The 27718-nt window shown below is 35.2% G+C and overlaps 2 protein-coding genes across 5 annotated transcripts; both read right to left on the reverse strand.

Annotated features, from left to right (window-relative positions):
• Positions 1-6325: 6325 nt before the first annotated feature.
• On the reverse strand, positions 6326-12682 carry LOC117418450 (GTP-binding protein SAR1a). 4 transcript variants are annotated; one of them, XR_009306761.1, is made up of 8 exons: positions 12530-12682; positions 11408-11482; positions 10918-11037; positions 10222-10287; positions 9264-9367; positions 8651-8782; positions 7211-8558; positions 6326-6544 (listed from the first exon to the last, which is right to left on the reverse strand). XR_009306761.1 is itself a non-coding variant. In XM_034031520.3 (7 exons), exons 2-7 carry the CDS (start codon positions 11463-11465, stop codon positions 8442-8444), a joined length of 597 nt encoding a protein of 198 aa, XP_033887411.1. In that variant the 5' UTR covers positions 11466-11482; positions 12530-12682; the 3' UTR covers positions 6326-8441. The 4 variants fall into 4 exon arrangements, 3 of the variants coding, with proteins under 3 accessions (XP_033887411.1, XP_033887412.1, XP_033887413.1); XM_034031520.3 differs by having other exon boundaries at positions 6326-8558; XM_034031521.3 differs by having other exon boundaries at positions 6326-8558; positions 12500-12646.
• A 1571-nt stretch (positions 12683-14253) lies between these two features.
• On the reverse strand, positions 14254-27688 carry LOC117417988 (inorganic pyrophosphatase-like). Its single transcript, XM_034030459.3, has 11 exons — positions 27502-27688; positions 27026-27090; positions 24500-24553; positions 22928-23047; positions 21322-21408; positions 18713-18839; positions 18273-18400; positions 17743-17825; positions 17155-17224; positions 16038-16077; positions 14254-14627 (listed from the first exon to the last, which is right to left on the reverse strand). The coding sequence occupies exons 1-11, from the start codon at positions 27566-27568 to the stop codon at positions 14596-14598; spliced, it is 873 nt and encodes a 290-aa protein (XP_033886350.3). The 5' UTR covers positions 27569-27688; the 3' UTR covers positions 14254-14595.
• Between the last annotated feature and the right edge of the window lie 30 nt (positions 27689-27718).

Genomic DNA, 27718 nt, shown 5'->3' on the forward strand with positions numbered 1-27718 from the left:
ATTCGGCCCCCTTGAACTTTGCGACCTTTTGCCATATTTCAGGCTTCAAACATAAAGATATGAAACTGTAATTTTTTGTGAAGAATCAACAACAAGTGGGACACAATCATGAAGTGGAACGAAATTTATTGGATATTTCAAACTTTTTTAACAAATAAAAAACTGAAAAATTGGGCGTGCAAAATTATTCAGCCCCCTTAAGTTAATACTTTGTAGCGCCACCTTTTGCTGCGATTACAGCTGTAAGTCGCTTGGGGTATGTCTCTATCAGTTTTGCACATCTAGAGACTGAAATTTTTGCCCATTCCTCCTTGCAAAACAGCTCGAGCTCAGTGAGGTTGGATGGAGAGCATTTGTGAACAGCAGTTTTCAGTTCTTTCCACAGATTTTCGATTGGATTCAGGTCTGGACTTTGACTTGGCCATTCTAACACCTGGATATGTTTATTTGTGAACCATTCCATTGTAGATTTTGCTTTATGTTTTGGATCATTGTCTTGTTGGAAGACAAATCTCCATCCCAGTCTCAGGTCTTTTGCAGACTCCATCAGGTTTTCTTCCAGAATGGTCCTGTATTTGGCTCCATCCATCTTCCCATCAATTTTAACCATCTTCCCTGTCCCTGCTGAAGAAAAGCAGGCCCAAACCATGATGCTGCCACCACCATGTTTGACAGTGGGGATGGTGTGTTCAGGGTGATGAGCTGTGTTGCTTTTACGCCAAACATAACGTTTTGCATTGTTGCCAAAAAGTTCGATTTTGGTTTCATCTGACCAGAGCACCTTCTTCCACATGTTTGGTGTGTCTCCCAGGTGGCTTGTGGCAAACTGTAAACGACACTTTTTATGGATATCTTTAAGAAATGGCTTTCTTCTTGCCACTCTTCCATAAAGGCCAGATTTGTGCAGTATACGACTGATTGTTGTCCTATGGACAGAGTCTCCCACCTCAGCTGTAGATCTCTGCAGTTCATCCAGAGTGATCATGGGCCTCTTGGCTGCATCTCTGATCAGTCTTCTCCTTGTATGAGCTGAAAGTTTAGAGGGACGGCCAGGTCTTGGTAGATTTGCAGTGGTCTGATACTCCTTCCATTTCAATATTATCGCTTGCACAGTGCTCCTTGGGATGTTTAAAGCTTGGGAAATCTTTTTGTATCCAAATCCGGCTTTAAACTTCTCCACAACAGTATCTCGGACCTGCCTGGTGTGTTCCTTGTTCTTCATGATGCTCTCTGCGCTTTAAACGGACCTCTGAGATTATCACAGTGCAGGTGCATTTATACGGAGACTTGATTACACACAGGTGGATTCTAGACACAGAGATCCTCACTGAACTTCTGGAGAGAGTTTGCTGCACTGAAAGTAAAGGGGCTGAATAATTTTGCACGCCCAATTTTTCAGTTTTTTATTTGTTAAAAAAGTTTGAAATATCCAATAAATTTCGTTCCACTTCATGATTGTGTCCCACTTGTTGTTGATTCTTCACAAAAAATTACAGTTTCATATCTTTATGTTTGAAGCCTGAAATATGGCAAAAGGTCGCAAAGTTCAAGGGGGCCGAATACTTTCGCAAGGCACTGTATATATATATATATATATATATATATATATATATATATATATATCAAAGTATATTATTATTATTTCTTAGCTGATGCCCTTCCAGGGAGACTTACAATTGTTACAAGATATCATATTATTTTTATATACAATTACCCATTTATACAGTTGGGTTTTTACTGGAGCAATCTAGGTAAAGTACTTTGCTCAAGGGTACCGCAGCAGTGTCCCCCACCTGGGATTGAACCCACAACCCTCCGGTCAAGAGTCCAGAGCCCTAACCACTACTCCAGACTGCTGCTATGTATATCAGAAATATCCTGCAATGTTATCTAACAGAAGGGACAAACGATAAAAACTATACCTTTCAGAGGTAGCACTGCTCTTCACTGTGACTCATTCATCACATGTCTACACGTTAGCATCAATCTAGAGTTTATCAGCACCCCAGAGCCTTCAGTGCCAGGCAAACAGCGTGCATCAGTGAGAATCACAGCATTGCCCTCTCCTGCTAGGTTACTCACTATCCGTTTGCTAAAGGTGTTCATGAAGATATCAGGACATAAACAGCCAAATGGTGAACCACAGTCATCTTGCTCATTATAAAATTGCCACTTGTCTGATTTGTTAAACATCTTCTGGAAAGTCTCTTGAAATTCCAAACAGGGCACAAGCATGGGGAGCTCAGCCTTCTGGAGCAATGGGTTTAACTGGGGTCTTGTTTTCTTGTAGGTTTTTCCACTGCATTGGTTCACTGTATGGTTCTTTTGCCTTGTTGTAGTGACATACTGGGGAGCCTGCATCAGAGAACTGAACCTCAATTTGAAGCTGCTTACTGAAATTCTCAGGAAGCAGGAACTGGCAGCCAGACAGGTCCATGTCTTTGTTGAGGAGAAAGGGGGTGAAGATAAGTCCATAGCAGACTGCTATGCCAGTCTGGCTGTTCAGAACTACCCCACTGCAGCTCCGTGGTTCACAGGGTCTGGCTAATGCAGCTGGAGGGCTCAGTGAGGCTTTGTTACTTTGAGAAATGGAGAGATCCTCATTGCTGGAAGTGGTGCCATAAATTCAATATCAACAGGTTACTGACAAATATCATCAAGCTTAGAAATTCCTTTAAATGAGTTTGCACAACAAATGTTAAAAGGTTGAATACAGAACACTAGCAAATAGCCTAATGTATGTATGTTACTCCCTTACAGTGGCATATATTGTATGTCCCAGTGTTTGTCCAATGTTCATTTTCAGCACTGTACTAAATGAACAATTATCCTATTATCTGTCCCTTTTTTGGGGGCTGGAAAATACTTCAGTAGGTGTATGCATACATTAAATGTCACTCGCCTCCACCCCCGTTATATCACAACATACAACTGAAAGAAAACTCTCGCTGTTGTCTGTGTTAAGTGGCATGCACCAAAACTCCGAAATAAATTGCGAGTTGTCATATATATATGACAAATCCAATTTTTTACAGCTTTTGTTAAATTTCCCAATCTTACTCAAATTACCACATTTACACTATCAAACTGAACCGAGCAACCACAACCACTTGTCTTGTTTTGAAAGGGCAGTTGTTTCCGGAATGAACATACAGTTCATACACCGAGTTTAATCTTTTGTAAAAAGTACTGGATGCATCCTCTGATGTTAGAGTGACCCGATAATCCGTATACTTTTGATTGTTTTTTTGTTTGTTTTTGTTTTTTGTTTTTTTTAAGTACTACATGTTACAGAAATTCTTATTGGCTAATGTTTTCTGACCGTAACATGGAGGTATGACACAGGCCCGGTTTTTGGGATGAAACCGCATAACAGTGTCGCGTTTTGATTGGTCCATGTCTGTCACATGAATATGTCGTCACACGAGTGGAAAAGCTAAATGTTCCTAAATGTTTTCTGGGGAGAGTAAAAAATACATTAACTTTGATTCATGTACTAAGGGTTACTCTCAAATGAATTTACGGTATGGTAAACTATGCATGGATGACTTAGAAACTCGCTGTCAGCTGAGTCCCCAAAACTGGGCTGAATTCGAAAATGCAAAACAGCCCAGAATTTGGGACGTTATCTAAAAACCAAGGCGGCCCAGAATTTGGGACTTTATCTAAAAACCAAAGCGGCCCAGAATTTGGGACGTTTTCTAAAAACCAAAGCGACCCAGAATTTGGGACGTTATCTGCAAACCAAATCGGCCCAGAATTTGGGAAATTTTCTGAAAAGCAAAGCGGCCCAGAATTTGCGACGTAAATGAAAACATGGGCAGTCTATATGTACAACTGTGATTACATTAGCGATAAACTAATGTATCCTCTAACAAAACTGCAATAGTGTATACATTTTATATTAAAATGTATCGCAAAAACGATTATAGATATATGCTACTTGAAAGAAAAAAGTACACCACCACAGAAAGCCAATTCTTACATTTGTGCATAACATGATAATTCATATAAAGTAATCACCCATAGTTTGTTATATCAGTACAGCGTAATACCACATTATATTTTAATGATAAGGTTGTGGAAAGCAGATCACTCTCTCTCTCTCTCTCTGTCTGATTACAATGTTAAAAATGCCTGCAAGCTTTTCCACTCGTGTGACGACATATTCATGTGACCAATCAAAACGCGAAACTGTTCCATCCAAAAACCGGTGTGTCATACCTCTGTGTAACTTCCACAATCCTTGGTATGACCCAGGAACCTAAAACATGGGGCCAATCGCAGAGCAGCCTATCAAAAACAGCGGATGTTTGCGGAAGACTGTAATTGACTGATACGCAGTGGACTAAGATACAGTATGTTACTTTGAGAACAAAATGTAGAAAACATGTTAATGTTAATTTAGGTTTATAACGTAAAACTATAAGTAGTTCAATTACTATAATGAAACACGGTCTAATGTACACAGTACCATTACTTCAATGTCTCATGCCACAGTCCCACTGAGAATTAGCCAAGTTAATTGACTTTATACTGTAATATAAAATGAGTCAGATCTCAATCGGAAAAAAACACACATTCTGCAAGGTCAAATCCTTGGATGAGACAGGTACTAGAGGAAAACATTATTTATAAACTTGCTTTAATATGTACCTTTGGCATCATATAGCTTACGATTGTAAGTCGCCCTGGATAAGGGCGTCTGCTAAGAAATAAATAATAATAATAATAATATCAGTTCCACACAAGATATAAATGAACAAATAAAAAGACCAAAACAATTATATTACTTGAGTAGTAGCCACTACATCTGCATTGGGTGTGGGACATGCTCCATTCCCATAAAACTCAGTTCTACCCTTCTCCACACAAGCCCGCTAAACTGCTTTTACTTCCGTCACTAATATGCAGATTAACAGTACAATAAGTTCGTTATTTGGATACTTGACAAAATTGTTATCTACCATAAAAATATATTACAATAAATAAAATTAAAACCACATGACCAATTGTTTTAAGATTCTAAATATAATCTTAATTTAATATGCCTTGTTACATACAGCCCTTAACACTTTTAATACTAAATGCCTGTATTGAAAACCTCATTCAGTACAGCAGTATCAGTATCACCGTTCTGAGAAAATACAGACAGAAGACAGAAATACAGTTTTGAGCACTTGTCTGGCGACCATTCTAAAACCCTAGCAAACAGCAAGATGTACTTACAGATGAACAGAAGGTGGCACTTTAGTATCCTTCCATGTCAAGATGTGTACATTGAATATACAGAAGTACAACTGAGGATCACATTAAATCGGGAAACACTACATTAAACAATTTAAGCCAATCCTATTCCTTATTTTAAACACTAGAGACCTCTTAAGAGTTGGCATGAATTGGATCAAGAGATTATGATCTTTGAAACACCCCCATATTGAAAGTTATCAGAGGTGCTGTGCAAATGGTACTAAGGTTTAATGTTTTTAGCAAGTACATCTTACATTTTAGTCTTGGAAGAATAAAACGAGGCAGTTTATTTTCAAAACTGACGAAGACACATTTGCTCTTGCAATTTATACACTTTTCAATACATTGTTTTTCTGTTTGAATATTATTTTTACTTCATACAACATGTATTGCTGAGACATCATCAGATTATTTTTTAACCCAACAGATAGACAAACACCATGCAACAAAATAGGGTTACCTTGTAAGAGTTAATGTTGCTTTCAATTTTTACACACCAAATAGAAAAGGGAAATAGATTAGTGAAGACAAGTGTAAGCAAAAATAAATAAATAGTGAAATGAGTTTATAGGTGCCCGGCCAGATTAAGATCTTAAACACCACAACAAAGCAAACATACCAACGTCAAATATTTTTAAATATGTAATAATTTGCTACTCACCACCCAAAATATTTATCTTTATATATTCTGATTGACTATAGATAAGAGCTCTATAAAATAGCATGGACCGACTATTTTCAGCATCTGTACATTACAGCATCAGTGTCTACATGTTAATTGAGCTACTTGCTGAAAGTAGAACACATTCTGCTGTAGGCAATGTAGCCTTAATATTTTAAAACAGGAAACACTTGTGTTTTTTATACATACATGATGCTAAGCAAACCTTTCTTAGTGGAGCTACAATATGAAGTATTTAATACACAATTTGAAAAAAAGGAAAAATTGAGTGATTACCAGCCCTTATACATAATTTAGTAGCACATGCTAATCTGGTAGTCAATAGACTTCCAAATGTTACCCTTACTAACATGCCAATGTGGTACATTATTCATTGGAGATAAGTCAAAAACAAAAACTGAATACCATATTTTATTTTTTAATTATATTTAGAAAACGACACAAACAGAAATAACTCAACAGGGATTCACATTACAAAATTAATGAATGCAAGATGTATTAGGATCCAAGTGGGAATTCCTTCCCATCTATTTCTGATCTGGAAGATAGGATGTGCTCTTCCACAACCGTTGAGTCGTTATCAATTATGGGGTCTGATCCAGCACTAAATCACTGCATAAACAAACAGACATGTTCCATTCATTCGACAGTGCATCAAAACACTAGATGACTATTCTAGAACCACATTTTCTTCAATATACAGTGTGCTTAAAAATTTTAACATGATAGCTGTAATAGTAAAAAATGTGTTAATGTTTTTGGGGTGGACTGACTCATCGATACTTATTCTATTGGGGCTGACTGACCCATACATTAAGTTCTTGAATAAACCTTCAAAAGCTGAAACCACTTTTCCTAAGTGGCATGCTGGTCAGAGTATATTATATGTTCAGCTGAGGGGGATCTGTAATACCAAGACATTAGAAGTCCTGAAATCCAAGTCATCATTTAGTAAGTATTTACAAATTTGCCAAAAAACACATGGGATATGATAGTTGCTCTTAGTGCACACATAAAGCTATGATTGTTGAGTCTTGGATGGTGTGCCATAAGAATTCTCATATACTACCAGAAGCAACTCATAGGTTGATGGTAGTTCATATTCAAAAAATACTTACCACACCCCAACTAACTCTGTTGAATATTGGTTAGTGAACTGTAGGCAAATTTCAAATAGTTGCCCTGCAAATGCAAAATTCTTTATCTACATTAACATGTACAGTACATACAATATAGTTTAGCTAGTTTACATGAAAAATAAAACAATCCCCCACTCACCAATTATCCTTAATATGCTGCAAAAATAAAAGCATGTAAACTTAGTGTAAATATAGCAGAAGGTAAATATAACCAGTGCTGATCATACTGCACTGATTTTTTTAAACACATTTCATTCTTTAAACACATCATCTAAAAATAACTAGTAAAATTATTCTTCCACACAAAATAGGATAAGGTTTAAAGACACCAGCTGTACCTTGACCAGCAACTATAGAAAAAAAAGCCCATTGCTTTTTTGATTCAATATTTGATTCAATAACACATTATCTGTGAAACATGAATGGTTAACGTCTGCTAGGATGGGTCAATACAAAGCAAGAGTACAGCCTGATTCACTTCAAAACCTTTCCGCTTTATGACCATTCAACAGTACTTCTTACTTCAGAAAGCCAACAAATAAATCCAGCTCTCAAAAGTGGCTTATTAGGGCTTAGTTGTCATGCAAGGGTAAAAACACAGCTGCAGGTAAGAAAGATGCAGGAGAATCCCTTTTTCTTTAAGCTGTTTGGGTGGGTTTTTTAGGGGGGAGGGAGGAGGTTTGTTCAACCAGACAGAAGGCATTATTTATTGCTACCAAATTTCCATTTCCAGTTAATATGATTAAGAATTAAAAACTCATTACAACAATTAAAGAGACAATGAGCTACATAATGTAATTTTGTATTTATTTATTTTTTAAACGGTTTAACTAACACAGGTTGTAAATACACATGCTATTACAAAATTCAAAAACAGTCCGCTCATTAATAATGCATGCATTCTTTTTAAGCATGTGTATTTGCAAGCTTCTGCAACTTTGACCTGGTCATGGCATCCTGCCCCCACCTCCCTGCACTGGCTTACCAGAAAATTGAAATAATGTTTCAAAGTGTTATGTGAAAGTAACAAATGTTACACAGCATCAGAAGGAACACTGTTCACATTGGATAAACGGTTTATGAAGAATTAAAAATAAATCTAAATAAAAGACTTTAAAAAGCATCTGACCAATACTAAAGTACAAGCTGAAAATACTTTGAGGCGCTTTAAATTGTGTTGCAAATATATTGCAGCAGATCACAGCAAACAGGTAGCTATTTGAGTACTGGTAAAATTTTAAAGGGGTAATTATATATCAAAAGTATAACATCTTCCGATTTGGGTAAAAGTATATTTTTCCATGTCCTTGTACAAAAATTGTTGAAGTCAGGAACCATCTCAGTCCAAAATGATACAATGTGTAAAGAGATCAGTCAATATACTGTGAAAGCCAACGAAAGCCTTCACCGTATCCCTGTTTCTTTAGCACACTGCACATGAACACCTCCATAGGCCTTGCATTCATTTCCTTTAATGGCACATTGCCCTAGAAGTAAACAAAAAGAAGTACATTAAACCAAGAAAGAGACAGAACATCAGAGACGCAATGTGCAAGTGTAATGTGCAAGCTTATCCTACCTTTCCTGATGTTTGACCATATAGACCAAAGATTTCCCGGAGTTTCTCTTCACTAATTGCTTCTGCCCGGTCAATCTTGTTGCCCAGAATAAGGATTGGCACATTTGAAATTGTCTCATCTGTCAACAGTGCCTAAAGAGATTAAAAACATAATTAAATGGTGTGTAGTAGTCAAGTAGCTGGCACTACACCACGCTAAACTACAACTGAACCCACACCATCCAATAAACATAACAAGTCAAAAGATAAAATAGACAAGTGGTTATTATAATCTTATCAATTTTTGGAGTAGGTGTATGTTTTACTTAAAAACTTATATATTCTGAGACCCACAACATAGGACCACTAACTAAACAAACAGGTGCTAATTGCATACAGTCACTATTGGGATATCACAGAATTTGACAGACACAATTTTACTTATTTACATCAGTTTGCTTTGAAACTCAAAATACATAAAACAAACACCCATTGCGTTAACACTTAATTAAAATGAATAACCAAACTACAACTGACCCTAAGCAATTTTAGGCTCCCTCAAACATTTTGTAAATGATTTAACCAGCTTAGCAATATACCCTTTAACGTTAAGTAAATGTAAAGTTGATCTTACGTCAAGCTCAATTTTAGATTCAGCAAGGCGTGACAAATCTGCACAGTCCACTAGGAAGACAATTCCATTTATAGCTGGGAGGTAATTCTTCCAAACCCTTCGTGCTGTGTAGAATGAAAATAAACTTTACAGAATTGTTTAATTCTGGATGCTCCAATTATAACACCACATCTCACTTTGACAATGATATAGGCAAGTGGAATGATGGTCAAATGAGTGAATTGATTAGTATAACTACTTAATTCGGCAGTTTGGTCTGAATTCAACAATAGTGTGTTCTGGTTTCCAATTCTTTACTCTCAACCCTCGGACACTTCGATTTGTAAATGGGTGCCACACAACAGAATTTTGTTCACTCCTAGTTACACCCTTAAAATGAAGCTACTTAAAAAATAACAATATAAGGCCACTCAGGTTGTGAATTTGAAAATAAAGGATTGTTCTTTCAAAGCAGTATTTCAGAATGTTAAGGCATTTACCTGGGGATACATAGTACATAACTAATGTTTATAGAACAAATGTTCAGAGTTCTAGCATTGAAAAACTTGTATGCATAGCTACAGAGGAAATAACTTGTTTTACTCTCAATTTAGAATGTACTTTGCTTGATATAAGGAAAAGGATTAAATAAAAAAAAAATTAAACATGCATTATTTTGTGTTATTAATGCAGTATATTTATTGCCCAACGAAGACAAGAAAATGCTACGATGGCAATCTTTGTTTGGCTGACAGTTTTTAGGCAGCACTATAAACTTTGTGTGAAGCTTAATCCATGTGTTAGATTATCACATATGCACATTTTAATCAGTTTTAGAGTATATTTCTGTCCAATTCCCCTTTGTTAGAAATTAGTTTATGGTCTCCTTTCACATTAAAAAACAACTAAATTAGCAATACATAACTTTGCATTTAGATGTACTAGTAAATAAAATTATAGCTAAAAGCAATATTCTTACCCTGTGCATGTCCACCAAGATCAAACGTTGTGAAAGTCATTCCAGCAATTGTCAATTCCTCTGACGCTGTCAAACAAAAAGTTTAAAAACGTACAATTCAGACCACATTCAACTGGATAATCTAAGTTTTTTTTTTTTTTTTTTTTTTTTTTTTTTTTTTAAATTGGAGCCATGTTATTAGATTGGTATAATAAATAGAAAGCTTTAATATTGTAATCTATTGAAACCAATGGCACATAATACTGTAAGATTCACTTGAATTTTCATTATGCTCAGACAAACTTGTATTTGCTCTACCTGTATTTAGGTTAGTATCAATTCCAATGGAGAAACAAATGAGATGAACACCTTAATTGTTAATTCTAAGTCTTTTTAACACGCTGTTCAGCTATATGACCAGTGAAACACTGCAAGTCTGCTAGGTGTAAAACGGCCAAATATCCCTGCTTCTCATTTCTCTTATTACTTTAAAACAAACTGCTGACACATGTAATGTTGTTTTCTCCTACAAAAGACCATTTAATTAACCCAATGAGATTGGGTGGCTCAGCCCTCTAGGGCACTTCGAATTAAGAATGTGTTGAGTTTCTGGATCTCAATCAAAGTTGGTTGGAAAGGCTCACTGATGTGTTTTTCTTGTTTTGTTTTTTTAAACACAAAGTAGGAAGTTGCACTATAGAAAATCAAGTTACTTACTCGGATGTAGTGTGGGAACATGCTGCCCCAATCTGTCATCTTTTAGCATATGTAGCAGTGTTGTCTTGCCAGCATTATCTAAACCAAGGAACACTAATTTTCCAGATTTCTTGTACAAACCTGCAAGACCCAAGAACATTCTGTTAATTAGGCTAAAAAAACACAAAGGTTTCTTTAATGTAAAAAGGATCCATTCGATTAATGTCACTGTTGAAAACACATTGCAATTCAAAGACTGGGCTGAAAGTCATTGTTATGAACAATGATGACTACCGTAATACAATCGCACATGTTTAATAAGTCAGACAGATTCATTTCTCAGGGATAAAGTGAAAAAATGACAAAGCATTCCATAAACAATACAAAAGCACAGTTTCTTACTATTTTTCAAGATTGTATATTATCATTAATATTTTAACCATTTTACATGAAGCAGGGTATTAAGTAGGTTGTGCTAGATTCGTTTTTTGTTTTTTTTTAATGACAGTACCTAAAAGTTGGAGCACACTGCTGAAACCTTTATAGATCCAGTCAAATATAAAAGACATTGTTGTTGCGCGGTTACCTTAAACAAAAGAATAAGACATTATCAAGGTTAAGACAAGTATACATTTACATAATACATCATAATAAGGGCAAGTGTCAAAAAAAAGCAAAAGAAAAAAACACATTAGCACATTCTATGAAGGACTAAAAAATACTCCTTTAAATAAGTATTATTTCCTTGTTTATTAATTTATAATAGAAATACATATTATTCCACTAGCATATACAAGTCTAGCTATAAAGAAACCTTTAACAGTTAAGTTCTGCAAAAAAAGTCTTCCTATTGGATTGCATATCTCTTGTTTTAGGCTTAGTATTACCACAAAGCATGGTAATAATTAAAAAAATGAAATACTGTATATCATTACACCAGTTGGCAAAAACATGCATGTATAGAGGTTTAAAAAAACAGACACTGTACTCTAATGATATCGACAGTGCGGTTCTACTTTTGCCGACTTCAATCTTGAATATTATTTTTAGTTTGTCCTATTCTATCTAAAACTTAAATACTGGGATTTTTAAATACTGTAAACGACAGGAAAATACACATGAAATGAATTACAAATATTTAGATGTAACTTAACTACCCACTAGCAAAAATAAATATTTTACCTCGTCATGAACAACACTCTACACTTGTCCCTTGACACTGACAGTGAATAAGTACTGACACGTATAGTATGGTTTCAAAGTTACATTATTTTAGGCAACACCTGTTTAAATTAAGCCCTGCCCAACCTCACAAGTGTTCAAACACTCTTGATAAGGAGTGCGTGTCGTAAGGACAGCTGGTTAGCCCCAGTGAAAACACTTATCATATAGTCGTGCCCCTGGCTAAGCACGGACCTGCTTGTGTCCCCTTGTATTTTGAGACTTAGTGGGTCAGACTCGGGGGTCAGACCCTTCGTATTGGACCCGAACTGGTTTGCTCTGCTGTGATTTCTGGCCTACCGGCTAGGCACAGTAACGAAGTACATGTCATTTAAGAACTCCGGTTTAACTGCCAACTAAAACCCAAACCCGTGTTGCTCACCTCACCCTGTCGTTTTTTTGAACCACTCACCGTCCAAAACCGAATCGCTTCTTTCTCACCCTCTGGCCCGAAACTCTCAACCTCTGACAGAACACCGGAACCGCGTAGCAACTCAATAAGCTTCAGACCCAAATGAACGAAAATTCACTTCCGGTACTTTACGAAGATCACGTGACTGGGGAAAAAATACTTTCGGTGTTCTGTGAATGTTGCCCGTACAGCAAACGCAACTGATCTCAGAAACAGATACAATACCCGTCAAATAAAATTACATTTTTTTTAGTAAATAGATACTAAAGATAATTATTTCATATATTTCTTGATCCATATTTTAGTTGTCGCCCTGTGTATAACAGTCCTGAATGATACTGTCGCTTTAGCCGGTTATAATACAGCCATATACAGTTCATAGTACCGATTGTTACATTTGGAATGGTTATATATTTCCCGTTAGAAAAACATGGCTTAGCTTCCCAGGTAAGTCTGTTCCTTGTGCATGGATGAAAACTAGATCTCCCAGGTACCAGGACACTCAGCTGATGAAAGGGAACAGCAAAGGATTTAAGCTGTTGAAAAAGTTCATATTTAGCAAGGTAAGAATTATAAAAGACACTGTGAAAAGTTGATTTTATAAAACATAAATAGAAACACTGCTACAAAGTCACGTTTATTATAAACATACAATATTAAGCGACACTGTTGGTCCTACTTTAACAGTGCAAAAATGCCCGTAGACTGGAGCATACCCCCAAATAACCACTAGAGGTCACTAAACGACTGCACCATGTTAAAAATAGGTGGTAGCCGTAAAGTACGGTGTTATTAATTACTATTCAAAAATTTTAAATTGATTATGGACTGTTCATTTGTGCTTATTTGCATTTAAAATACATTCTTTCTCTCATATTTTACAACTGCCCGTTTATCTCATCCCACTGGTTGCACTTTTGGTGTTGAACTCAGTTATTCCCTTGTGTATGGGCTGAAAGATTGTATGCCAAAAAACAAAATAAAAATGGAAAATGAAATTGTAAAAAAAGTATGCAGTTTCAGATAACTATCTGCCCAATCTTTTTGTTAAAAGAGCAATGGTCTCAAACAGCCTGAAAAAAAAAGTATTGATTTACATTTGTATATTGAAACCAAATCATTCTGAATGTTTGTTCTCCTTATAAATCACCATTGATGTTGCGTAAGAAAGCAACAGTACATGACAGGGTGTTAAATAAGGTTCAATAACCGCACACCTAGGGGTGCTTTGCCTTGTGATGGTAAACAGCCTAGGCATGCGGATTTGGGACCATATTTGAACAACCTGAAGTGTGTTATTGTGTTTATGAAAACGGCACTCCCACCCCTCTCAAGGTGGATTGGTTTTAAATGGTGCACACTGTTGACACAGGCACGATAGAGGAAATCAAGACAGAAAATGTTACAGACATGTAAATAAACCGATTCCCTGGCCTGGGGAACATTGCGTTGTCAGGCGCCAAGGTCATTATACCATTGGAATATCCATCTTAATTACAATTTATTTTCATCTAAAATACAGGAAAATGCAATAGGTTCAATTCACTTACAAGATCATACTCGCACCATTCTTACAATTCATAAAGCTATACATTTCCAGATTTTTAAATACTTCACAGTACAGTACTTTAAGAACAAAATGTTGTAGAACATAACGCTATGGCATTTCTTTAATATCTATGTAATAATTATAGGGATATGTCAAATAAAAGACAAACTGGATCTACAGAGAAAATGTTTTATTAAGCAAGTTTTTCATACAAAGCCAACTCGGTACAACTTTGTTTACATGATAATACCTGAGTTTTACTTGATTAAGTTTAACTGGTGGTCAATATGCTTAAAGATACAACACTATGTTTAATTTAAAGCTTTGATAGTAAATAAATTAACTAGTCTTACTGATCCTGTTATTCCCTTATTTGGATTTCACAGGGATGGATACATGCTGTGTTCTGCAGCACTTCCTTTAGAACAGTTTTAAAAAATAACATTTTAGTTACAGTTTACAGTTACTTCCTAGGTAGATCAGTGTGGGTCCTTCTTTTAGCAATTATGCTCTTGCTTTATTTCTTCTCATAATAGTACATCTTGTCCACTGTAGAAGAAAAAAAAAAAATCAGGAGGGTCTCTCTTTAATGTTTGCTACTCATCTAATATTAGTATACAGAATAGTCAGCATAAGGTCAAATATAATCTTCTTGATAATACCATATTTATTATTTATATAATTATATATATATATATATATGGGATGGGATGCACCGAATCCAGGATTCAGCCCGAATACCTACTTTTTGAGCAGGGTTCAGATTCGAACAATTACTAATCCGAATCCTATATACGCCCAGACGAGGTTCTTCTTTAAATAAAAGACACGAATCCGGTATTGAACGTAACTTTTGTATTTAACAACAACGTTTGATGAACTCTGTCACGGCTCTCAACTCCCTACTGGTGACGCACACACTAAACACGTCATCGCTTCAGCAGTTTAGTAAATGTATTTAATTGTTTAATTGTGGTGGCGATTCTATCTGGAGAGCCTCGTAACAACGATTAATCGTATTGCTTGAATTTTTTTATACAGTAAACAATATCTATCAAAATGGTGCAACACCATTTTTATAGATAACTTTGCACTCACCTGCACTCTTTCATGTAACCTTGTGACAGCAGGTAAAGTTTCTATTTGTTTAATATTTCTTGCTTCACACAGTCCTGCTCAGTCAGAGACTCAGAAAGCCAATCAGCTGCTGTTTAGGTCTGATTGATGGAAATGATCCTTGCAGGCACGTGTGTGCTTTTGGTAACAACCAAGTAAACAGTTCTGTATTTTGATGTTTCTATTGTGGGGGGAGGGGGCTAGTGGTAAATTGTGTAAGTTTCAAACTGAAATCTTATTCAGGGATGTATTTCCATTCGGTAATAAAAATACTATGAACTAAAAGGCTCTAAACAAAAGACTGTGCGCGTCCCTTGTTAGTAGCTGCCAGTCTGTTTTTCATTCAACAGTTTCCTTCAGTTTTTCTTGACAGTTTTTGTAGATTCGGTATTCGGTTCGGTATCCGGCCAAATGTTTTGAGATGGATTTGGTATTTCGGGCCGAATCTTTTGAGATGGATTTGGTGCATCCCTAATATATATATATATATATATATATATATATATATATATATATATATATATATATATATATATATATATATATATATATATATATATGGGAGAGTTAGCAATGCAATTCAATTAGCTGTAGAAATACTTTGAATATGTATTTGTGTTATTAAAAGTAGAAATGTTGTCATAATTTTGATAGTCACTTTGACACTTAAGAATGCAATTGGTTCTTGATGAAAATGCTTTTACAATTAGAATAATAAACTAAACAAGTATTTATAAGAATTCAATTAACAAAGAACAGCCTTTCTAATACATTTAAAAAAAAAAAAAAAACAGTACAGTATACTGTAGCAGAAACTCCAGAAACAAAAGGTAAGATGCATACCATCTGATGGAACCGGATCTGCAATTCCACACGGCGATGTCTACAACACAGTAAAATTGGGGACAACATTGATATGTTTGGTTAAAACACATTCTGGTATACAATATGACCATCAGCCTAAACAGAGGTAGCATTTCTGTAATACATAGAGACAGATGTTTAGGATAATTTTAGACAGAGGACAATAGTACAATAAAACAAATAAAAAGTAATTTAATATCTATTGAGACAATTATTCAAAACTAACATCTATGCTCTGTATTGAGTATTATTTTGCTCTGTAGGTTCTGTCCAACTTTCTTTCCATTGCTTCTTACAGGAGAATTGGATGAAACTTGAATTCATGAAAATACTAAAATGCAGTTATGTATTATAATTAGGGCTTCTAGTTTTCAGGTTTTATTTTTGATCACATGATGTCCCTTTAAACATATTTTGAGCTGATTCACTTTCTTAATCAAACACGAATTACCAAAGGAGTTGTTTCTTTTTACCAGTTAACAAATGACATGCATTGATCTCATCTGATTCTATTTGAACCTGCAATTCATTCTGGCTCTAATCGCAGAATTCAGCTTATTAAATTCCCACTGCGTTAGTTTCTGGTAGTGTGACGCTAATTTGAACAATCTGGTATTCAGTTAAGGCTTAACAACAAAATTAAGGTTTAAAAGGGATGGAGAGAGATGGAAAATAAAAAAAAAAACCTGAAAATAGTAACCCTAATTATAGTGTATGTGGATGTCATAGACCAACACATTACAAATCATTCCTAAAAATTAAGTGAATTAAATAGGTTTGACATACTTGAAAACAATTAGTATGATTTAGGTCCCAGAAGCTTTACAGCACTAGGCTAAATCAGTTTAAATCATAACATTATCTCTGTATCAACCATTCTAACCATACCATTATTCCTGTATCAATTTTAAAATCATACCATTATTCGAGATCAAAGTTAATCGAAACAAATACTGTTTAGAAACAAACTTGTAATTAAATTAAACATATAGTACATTTCAACGAAAAGTTAGCGTCCGTATATCTGAATTATGTTCAATAGAAGAATACCAACTAAGAAAAATGATTTCAAAAACAGAAAACTTGATAGACCTACCTCATCAACGACTGCTTGTGCAGCTTCTTTAGTGCACAAGAAAGGACTGTAAGAGACACATGTGTTTGTGCTGCACAAAAACAAAACAGGAATTTTACTGATTGGCTTTGGCTGTCAAACAGTATTACATTGTTAATTTAAAAAGGATTATTTTCCTTTGCTGAAATGTTCTTCACCAACAGCACCACGAGACATTCAATCACATTTTTCACAGATTTACAATATGTTTTCATTTGTCTCAATAACTCAAACCTGTAGCAGATTATCCTCAGCATAGCTATTTTCTGCTCCCAATATCCCCTATAAAGGGCTCCTTGGATATCCATGGGTTATATTCTAATAACCACAGCAGATACTTTATTGGTATTAATGTGGATAATGTCAACACTTAGTTCCGCCAGCAGTCTTAATTCTTTACACTTCCTTAACTGTTTTCTGGTAAGGTAAGGAAGCTTTCTGACAATCAAGGTTTTGGTGGCTTTAAATTAACACTCTCCATATGAATGAAGAACATGAGGTGTTTTTTGCACACTCATGTAATGTTACTCCTGTTGTATATCATGACATGCAGACAATGCTGCTACTCACCAGTTGAGTTCCCCTCCACTCTTTTTAGACACAAGAGCCTTCCAATAATCATTGGTGCTCTTTATAATACTGATGGCAAAGTCCTGCAAAAAAAGAGTAAACAATTTTCATTGTTAAGACTTACACACAAGTAACTGTCAGATTCAAATTGCCAAATCGTAGCTATGCAGGAGAATTCTGTGGTACTGTGATATTCATAGTGTAGCTACAACATCATCAAGAATGACTAGCAGCAATCAGACATGATTTCTGAGGGAACATCCTCTTAATTCAGATTTTCTGGTGAATTTATAAAATACCTTTTTGGATTGTATGAATAGTATCTCTAATTAAGCAGCTAAGCCCCACAGTTACAGTATAAAATCGAGGAGCATTTGAGTATCGAACGTACTGATCCTGTACACCCTATTCACACAAAATCTGAGAAATTGTAATCTTAGAAATAAAATAAAACACATTGTTTTTACTTCATTGGAAATTATGTTTTACTATGGGTCTTGCAAATGAGATATTTTTATAAAGCTGCATACCTTATCTTTAAACTCTCCGTTGAATGCAAACTGGTTTTCCGGTTTACCATCTGGTACCTTGTACCTTCGGAACCAGTCTACTGTAGCTTCCAGGTAACCTGGCTTCAGCCGTCTAACATCATCAATACCTTAAAGTAAAATGCAGTGTCAAATAAAAAGGCACTAGTTACAAGAACTATTATATTTTTTTTCTTTAAAGGGGAACCTTAATGAGCTGCCAGATTACCATTTAAAACCATCCTATGACAAATGTTTTGAAATCTTTTTATCTGGAGTTTCAGTAAGAAATCTAAATGAGTTTAGCATCAGTATCTTGCCTTACACAGGTTCTGATTAGTGAAACACTAGATGCCGTTAGTGAAGTATCACTGCAATGCCCTTCAGTGAAAAAAAAATCTTAACGGAATCCCAACTTCTAAAATTCAATTCATAACACTTACTGTTAAAAGCATTTGCCTCTGGGTCTTCAACGTTGATTGCAATGACTTTCCAATCAGTTTCTCCTTCATCAATCATAGCCAAAGTACCTAAAACCTTAACTTTAATGACCTCTCCTATGGAGCAAACCTTAAACAGAAGGGAGAAAAAAAAAATCTTTCAATCTTCCCTATCAGCAAATTTGAGTCTTTTGAGTGCACTTTAATTCCAGTTTTTGCATAAATCAATTCTTCTTCTACTTCTATAACTATTTACAAATGTACTTTTACAACCAAGGGAGTTGTTTCTGAAAAAAAAATGAGGAGGGGACAGAAACCAACTTTAAATGAAGAGACTATAATGACTTTTAGGAGTCTTTTCAGAAACAGACAGAGGGGTTGATTTTTTTTCTGGAATAGCAAGTAGGGGTGTGCAGGATCAGAACTAGGTGCTGTTGGTCAAAAATCTTAAGAACTTCCAGTTTTGATCCTGCACACCCGTATAGTGTGTGGTAAATAGTGGTTGCAAACAATACAGAATGCTGAACACCACATAAAATAAGAAATTAAACAGGTTAGGCCAATTAAAAAAAAAAAAAGTGTGGTTCTGGTTATGCTGGGAAAAACAGGGTAGGCAGGTAGAGGTTTTTTTGGGTTTTTTTTCTTGTTTTTTTTTCCTGAATAAGCAGTGTGAGCATCTCCCCTTTCTCCACCTCACAGCTGGCTCAGTCTCATTTTGAGGGTGCATCTTCATTGGCTGTCTGCCTTGTCTTATGCTATAGGATACAAACGAGTCACAATCTGTTCAAACTTGGTTCGCGGTTTTCAATAATATCAGAGTTAGGGGTATTATGTATTGATTGATACATACACACGTGCATAATATGCATGAGGTTTAATTACGATTAATTAATATATCCAGATAACCACATTTTATGTGTTTGCATTTACTGTAAAGGTAGTGTATTTAATTCACATTGCCAGCACACACTCGCATAAGCCTCTTGGCACTGGGTATTCAGTGGCTCGGCACTGTCAGCAGCAGTGCCGGTGTTACAGGCTAATTCTCACCCTGTCAGACCAATTCTCACCCCATTAGTCTTCTGGGAGGGTGAACATTAGCCCGGGCCAATTCTCACCCCAGTACTGTGTACATAGCATAATCGTTTTCATTGTATGATAACTAATCTAAGCTAATCAGCAGTAGGACATGTATTTGTGAATGTACTGTAAAAAGACTGATGTTTATTGAACAATAATAGTGAGAACAATAGTAGAACAAAAATGTTTCATACACTACAAAACCAATAATCTTGTTTAGAGCAAGCCTCCATAACGTGTGTGTGTGATCTGGTTCAGTACAAAACAGAAACTGATAATAGCAGAGCAATTTATATTTTAAAAATGGATGTTTTGTTTAATCGTTCTGATTATGTGTTTTACCGCGTTAAATGATAACACATAGCTGATCTATTTTTATTTTTTTAAATCTGGTTTTGTGTACATTTAACATGTTTTCAGATGACAATATAAAGAAAAATGTAGTTGTTATCACAGTAATACAGTACCAGTAAGAAATTAAAGTTACTTTCATTATCAGATATTTCTGTTTGTTTTAGTAGATGGACGTGTACAAAAGTAGCTGACAGCAGTTAAATGGACGTTAAACTATTTATATATTAATTGGATTGTTAAGGAACTTTGAAATAAAATTACCTACCTGCTTAACTTTGTTTGTGGAACAGTATTTGAAAGGCATCAGCTGCAATGTTTGATGTTCAAGTATTCCTTTACAGGTCACACACAAGTACATTTAAGAGCTTTCAATCCAGGAAAATTATTTATGGGATTGAAGACTTTTCAAAAGTTATTCAGCTGATCTGAACATTTTGTTATAATTTCGTAATACAGTATTTACAAGGCAATCCATGATTTGTGGCAAATCATGAAATATATATATATATATATATATATATATATATATATATATTATTATTATTTGTTTATTTAGCCGACGCCTTTATGCAAGGCGACTTACAAAGACTAGGGTGTGTGAGCTATGCATCAGCTGCAGAGTCACTTACAATTATGTCTCACCCGAAAGACGGAGCACAAGGAGGTTAAGTGACTTGCTCAGGGTCACACAATGAGTCAGTGGCTGAGGTAGGATTTGAATCCCCTTTCTTTAACCACTGAACCACACAGCCTCCTATATATATATATATATATATATATATATATATATTATATTTTTTTCTGGTATGTAGTCACATTTTTCCAACAACTATTTTGCAAAACTAGTGGTACTTGGTGATACTCAGACGGCGACAATTGATATGAAACTTAAGATCTTGTTTGTGCGAGGCTTCTGGAAAAACGCATGAGCGAAATGAGGCCGCACAGTGATCAATTTTTCACATTGATATTGAAAAATGTAGCCCGTTATCAGCAAAAGATGTTTAGGGTCGGGTGGAAAAGATAGGGTAGGTCGGGTAACCAGAACCACACATTTTTTTATTTGGCCTTAGAATGGTGATATTTTGGTAATGGTGTATAGAATTATTTTAACAGATGCAAATGCTCCAAATAATTTGTAAAACAGAAAACTAAATATAAATGAATAAATAAATTACCTTGTTGCCGATTTCACACACATCAATTGGATCATTGTCACCACAACAACCGGTGTCTGTATCTTTGTGTCCTGGGTCTTCCCACGTCTAGGGTAGAATTAACTGGATTAAAAGCATTCATTGATTGTGCAGTGTTCTCAATCACAAAATAATTAAGTAATTTATTTATCACAGTGGAACCTTTTCTATAGCCACTATTATGGCTTCCAGTAGACACCTGCAATATCATTTTGTATTCTCTTTGATTACATGATGTTAAATAAAAGATCTAAATTATGTTGTATTTTTCTTTTTTTTTCTTTTTAAATGTCTCAATCCTAAAATTCTACGTGATGCATAACTTTTGGCCATAGCTGTACATTATGACATTTGCAGTTAAATGGACTTTGGTTGGTTTGAGGCAGAATAATCCACAAAAGTGCAGTGATCATACAGAAACTTATAACATTTAGAGTAGCAAAATCTAAGGTTATTGCACTGGACAAGTACATTGATGGAGTTCAAGTATGCCGAAATTTCAGGTCATACCGTTATATACACAAAATCAAGTTTTGGAATAATTGCAGGTTATTGTTTGTAAAGGTGAAGAGAAATATAAATCATACAATTAAACTAAGCATGCATCAAACTGTGCTATATCATGTGGAAAACTCAAACATCTTATGACATTAATGTGGCTGCTATATTGTGACGGACACCTTTATCATGCAGATGTTTACATAACTTTCCAAATATGAAGTCAGTGATACAAATATGATAAATGTACCCATAAGCTAACTTGACCAATGGTATCATACTGTTGTGTCCTGAATGTGGTCTAGATCATCCGGAAACCAAAAGAAAACACATGGGAATGTGGCTGGGACCATAATTCAATGACTAATGGTTAACAAGGCTCCAGCCACGGGTGTTTAAAAAGGGTAATCAGGGGTGTCAGTAGAATTAATGTTGGTGAAGGTGTGTTTTGTTGTGCTGTTTGTGAGTTTTGTGTAAAAACTTTTGTTTTGGCCCTTGTGCCTATTTGTTTTGTTTGTTAGTGTTTTGTTTGTCTAGTTTTTGTAATTAAACATGTGAAATAGTGTTTAAACCTGCAGCTTCTCGTGTCTCAGTCTCTCTCCCTGACGGGACACAGCCTTGCCAGTGACGCTACCCTGTCACACAGCCCCATAAATGACTAACTTTTTTGGTCAGAGACAATTGCATGCATTTAGTAGAGAACAATACAAATTGGAAAATAGTAATGTTGTAAAGAAACCTACAGGAAGCAGTTAGAATTCAAACAATGTGTAATGTATTAAAAGGCACTGCAATATTTGAATGGATTACGCTTTTCATATGTAGCCTCCCACCACCTATGCTAGGATTACGGTATATGCACTCTTCAAAACTTGGTCCTCCTTTAAATCAATAACTAAATGCAAGATTACTTTTGTGAAAAGCAGCTGGCCATTAAACCCCCTACTAACGAATGGCAGCTTTTGACCTATTTCACAAACTGTCACCAGTTTCTCAAAATGAAGACAGATGGTTCTGCAATTTAAAAAAACAAAAACTGGAAGCAAAAAACAAAAAAAAAGGACGCCTATCTAATGCAAGCAAAACGTGCCTGTGGGATTGCTCCATAGTTCCAGATATAGCCTTTGTGAGGAAACACATTAGCAACATATCGCAGTTTGCCTTTCTTAACATCTTGTTTTATCGGGTTTAGCTCATCCTTGGTGGCAATCTGAAAAAGAAAGGTGTACAGTAAGTAGAAACCATTTCAGAGTTATCCTGATTTTTAGGTCAATTTAATAGGCCCATTTCCTGTCTTGAAATGTATGGCCATATTTAACTGCCATTTTTTTTATATATTGATTTTTTATTCACCATCATTTTAAAACGGACAAAGACATTCAAGTTGAAACTAATAGGCATGTGACTGCAACGTGACATCCTGGGATTCCATACCATGTGGGCTACGGCTTTAAAAAAATCACCAGTAAAGACTCAATAGCTCAGAAGTTCTGTGAAACATAATAAATAAATAAGATAGACACATTTATAAACAGCTTAAATCATATTAATAAATAGGCAAATTATTGAAAATAATCTTCAGAAATAGCCACAAGTTTTATACTGATGCTCTAACTCTTTATTAATCCTGCCTTATTGACATTACCACTATTAATAACATAAACTACAGCATGCTAGTAGGAAAATAATTCAAAATCTAGGGGGTAATAGCTTTTCCAGAGACAACACTGCAGCTGTGTAGCACTATACCCTCCAATAATAAAATAAAGCCAGAACGCTATAACCCCCCTCTACAAAGAAATTAATTGTCAGGTGTATTCTTTGATATCCAATTTCTGACAAAAACTGTCAAAACACATGCTCTTCAAACATGTACTATAAATCAACATTGTAAGAAAAAAAAGATTAAAGGGCACCTTTGATAGTGAGGTGTATGCTTTTTCTTTCTTTTTTTCGGTCTTTGTATTTAAAGATATTCAATCTACATTCTATTAAATCACACCTGTTTGCTTGCGATATGAAATTGTATTAAAAGACAATTACAAGCAATACAAAGTATTACCGTAATGTTATTTAGTGCAAATATTTAATAATGGCAGCTGTTTAATATACAGTACATATATATTTACTTGCATGTAATTTGACAGTTTGCAAATATTTACTTACATATGTAATTGAAAGTTAAACAAAGTGAGTCTTTTCAAATATTGATTTGTTTTTAATTGCTGTTTTTAGAACACCATAAGCTTTCAAGTTTCAGACTAACAAAGGTAACTTACTGAGTGCTAGTTTATTTAGGTTAGCTGAAGAGAAATGTAATGTGCTATTTTATTTTAGTTCGCTGAAGAAAAAGTACAATACAGCTGTTCATTTTCTGATACCAATTGAAAGAAATTTGTTTGATCCTGTATTTATTTTATCAATTTTATTCATTGATTAAACCCCCGAGTATAAAGTGCATAACTACCAAACTATACAGGACATAACCTTATTTATCTGTTTCTAAAGATCTACACAACAAAATGGCATGTGGCCATGAAAAAAAACACATGCTTACAGTAAATTAATGAATGTTCAGGTCACTAATTTCAACTGCAGCTACTAAACAATTTCCTTTCATTGAATCAGTAAGCTGTACAATGTTTTTAAAAAAAGAAATTACCTCCATTTTGGCGTTTGTCCATCTTGGTACCTCAACAACCATGTTGAAGATATTCTGAAAAATAAAAGGCAGAGCTTGAGTCTTAATTTTTTCAAGTTCACATTTAAAATCCAAACACATTTACAGTTACAGAAGAACAGATTTATTTGTGAGAAAACTCAGTTCTCCCATTTCTTTTCTTGCTGGTATAATGTACAGTAAAGCCTTCCACGGTAGTGGGACTGTCGCGGAAGGGACAGTCATAGAAGCTTTCTTAATCCTTATTCTAATTATTTTTATTAAATCTCTTGCGAAACATATAGGCCCAAACTGTTAACTTCATTAAATGTGACAAACAAACTCAACAAACTTATTGATGTCCCATTTTTAAAGCAGTGCTTTTTTATTATCTTCAGAATTTAACATCTAGAGAACCACTTATTTAATTGGGATGAAACTTGAAATGGTTCACTCTACATCAAATGGACCAATGGTCCCCACCTCATCGTCTCACATTATTTTGATATTGCATATGGATGTACCTGAAGGTGTTTTAGAGTATGGGTATTAGTGTTTAAGGTATGGGCTTATAATAAGTGGATGCCCGTGACAAAATACAAGCACTGAAAAAGGGGTGATTGTTTGAGACGTCAGATCTTTCAGTATTCAAAATACCTTCTTGATGCTCATTGCACACACAGAACGTCTCTTCTAGTTTAATACTGTCTCAACATATTACCTATTGGTGGCCATGGGTGTTAATGTGATGGTGCCAAATGTAGAAATAAAGTTAAATAAACCCAATAAACATGCAATATTGTACGTGTGAAGACTCCTACACCACTGTAGTTATCGTCAGCACTGTAGTTTCTCCAGGTTACCCAACAGCTACAAAGAATATATATATATATATATATATATATATATATATACACACACACCATCAGTGGCACAGGGAGGGTTGTGGGTTAAATCCCAGGTGGGGGACACTGCTGCTGTACCCTTGAGCAAGGTACTTTACCTAGATTGCTCCAGTAAAAACCCAACAGTGTAAATGGGTAATTGTATGTAAAAATAATGTGATATTTTGTAACAATTGTAAGTCTCCCTGGATAAGAGCATCTGCTAAGAAATAAATAATAATAATAATTTTGAACTGTTTAAAAAATTTTTTAAAAAATGGCTGACTCAAACTGTTCTAGAAAGACCCCTCTGTGTTACCATAGGGACAAGTCTAAAGAGATGGACACAAAACTTGATAAGGACATTCTGCCTTGTCCATCATTATTTTGACAAAAATCAAAACAGGAAACATCCCAAACATAAGACATTACATATACCTAAAACTAGACCCTGGATGTCCCTCTGCCATGATCAAACTCTCAGCTTGCATCCAAGACATCGAGGGCTGGATGTCTACCAATTTTCAACAGCTCAACACTAACAAATCTGAACAACTTCTAGCAGGATCAAAAACTCAACTCATGAATCTCAATATTGCTTCCCTGAACCTTGGAAACTGTCTGCTGCTGCCTTCCCCCAATGTACGAAGCCTTGGTGTACTACTGGATAGTAACCTCTCCTTTGATGCCCAAGTCTCCTGTTGCTTTAGCAGCCAGTAACCTATACTAGGTACAATGAAATGTAGTGTGGAGTAGTGGTTAAGGCTCTGGACTCTTGACCGGAGGGTCGTGGGTTCAATCCCAAGTCAGGGACACTGCTGCTGTACCCTTGAGCAAGGTACTTTACCTAGATTGCTCCAGTAAAAACCCAACTGTAAATGGGTAATTGTATGTAAAAAATAATGTGATATTTTGTAAGTTGCCCTGGATAAGGGCGTCTGCTAAGAAATAAATAATAATAACAAAACAAAATGGTAAAAGTGCAGAATCACAAAACTAAAAATGTCAGAATTAATATAAGTATTTATTTATTCATTTAATTTATTTTAGCAAAGAAAGAAAAACAAAATCAATTTGATATTAAGACATCCAGGAGTTTTTATGCTGCATCTCATTTACATTTAGAAAAACACAAAACAATACAATTTCTACACAAACTAACAATTTGATTTCTTTCTTTCTTCTGGACTCCTAAATACCATAATGACTTCCTCAGGTTAGATATTATTATTATTTATTTCTTAGAAGACGCCCTTATCCAGTGCGACTTATAAAATTAACACTGTTACAGAACACATACTGAGCAGATTAAGCAAAACATACTGCACAGTACTAATGTATAACGTTTTGAACACGGGATGCACAAAGATCCTTTCATTTCCCACGCTCTGCTCATTTGGAAATAAAATGAAAGTAAAACTACTGTTTCATTCTGTCATTACAGGCTGCCATTATGATGAGGTGCCCGGTATGAATGATTCTATAAAAAGCGGCTTGTATTTTTTCCTCAAAAGACGGTACAGTATAAAAGACTACATAAGAAAAAATAAAACACGTTTCTTAGATAAAGCAGGATAAAGACAAGCGACCTACTGATATCCCTATATTTCATATTGGCTTAACTGAAGTTATTATATTACTTTACCTGTGCCTCGTCTGCATACATTGGTATATCATGAAATGGAGAAATGTACACTCCTTCAGAGTTTTCTAAAAAATAAAAAAAGCAATTTAAATATACAAAACATACAGTGAAATACAAAACACCTTAATCCTGTCCAAAATATTTCTCATTTTGCTCTTGTGAAACTATACGCTCTCAGTCCGATAATAGCAGTAAGAGTAATAATTATGTTTTATTAGCACAAGCTCACATGGCTTTAACGTAATTTGGTTCTAAGAATCACAAAATACAAATATATAGGATTATATTTATCTGCTTGTAAGAATGGCAACGAGTATTTTTTAAAGTGATATTAAAATACGGCACGTCTCCTTTAACATGTGCGAGAAGCGCCGGCCTGTTTGCTTCATTACGAATGGTTTATTAGTATTTCATCAGCTATGGAGCCGGAAGCAAGCACACTTCGGCTTTCATTTTAATATTGAACTCGTACTTACTGAAAAACACCCTGTAACTCAGGGTGTTGGGGTTTCCTCTTTCCTCGGCAGTGTAGCTCATTTTCATTCAGAATTTTATTCAGTTTCGTGGCTGTGTAAAATTAGCTGCTGTGTTGGCCAAGTACTGTAGTACAGTCTGTACGTCAAAGCAATCTGGGCTGAGCGCTCTGAATGGAAATCAGACATGCGCAATAGAGACCAGTTATAACCAATGACC

Source organism: Acipenser ruthenus, chromosome 13 (genome assembly GCF_902713425.1).
Source record: "Acipenser ruthenus chromosome 13, fAciRut3.2 maternal haplotype, whole genome shotgun sequence".
Taxonomy (NCBI): Eukaryota; Metazoa; Chordata; class Actinopteri; order Acipenseriformes; family Acipenseridae; genus Acipenser; species Acipenser ruthenus.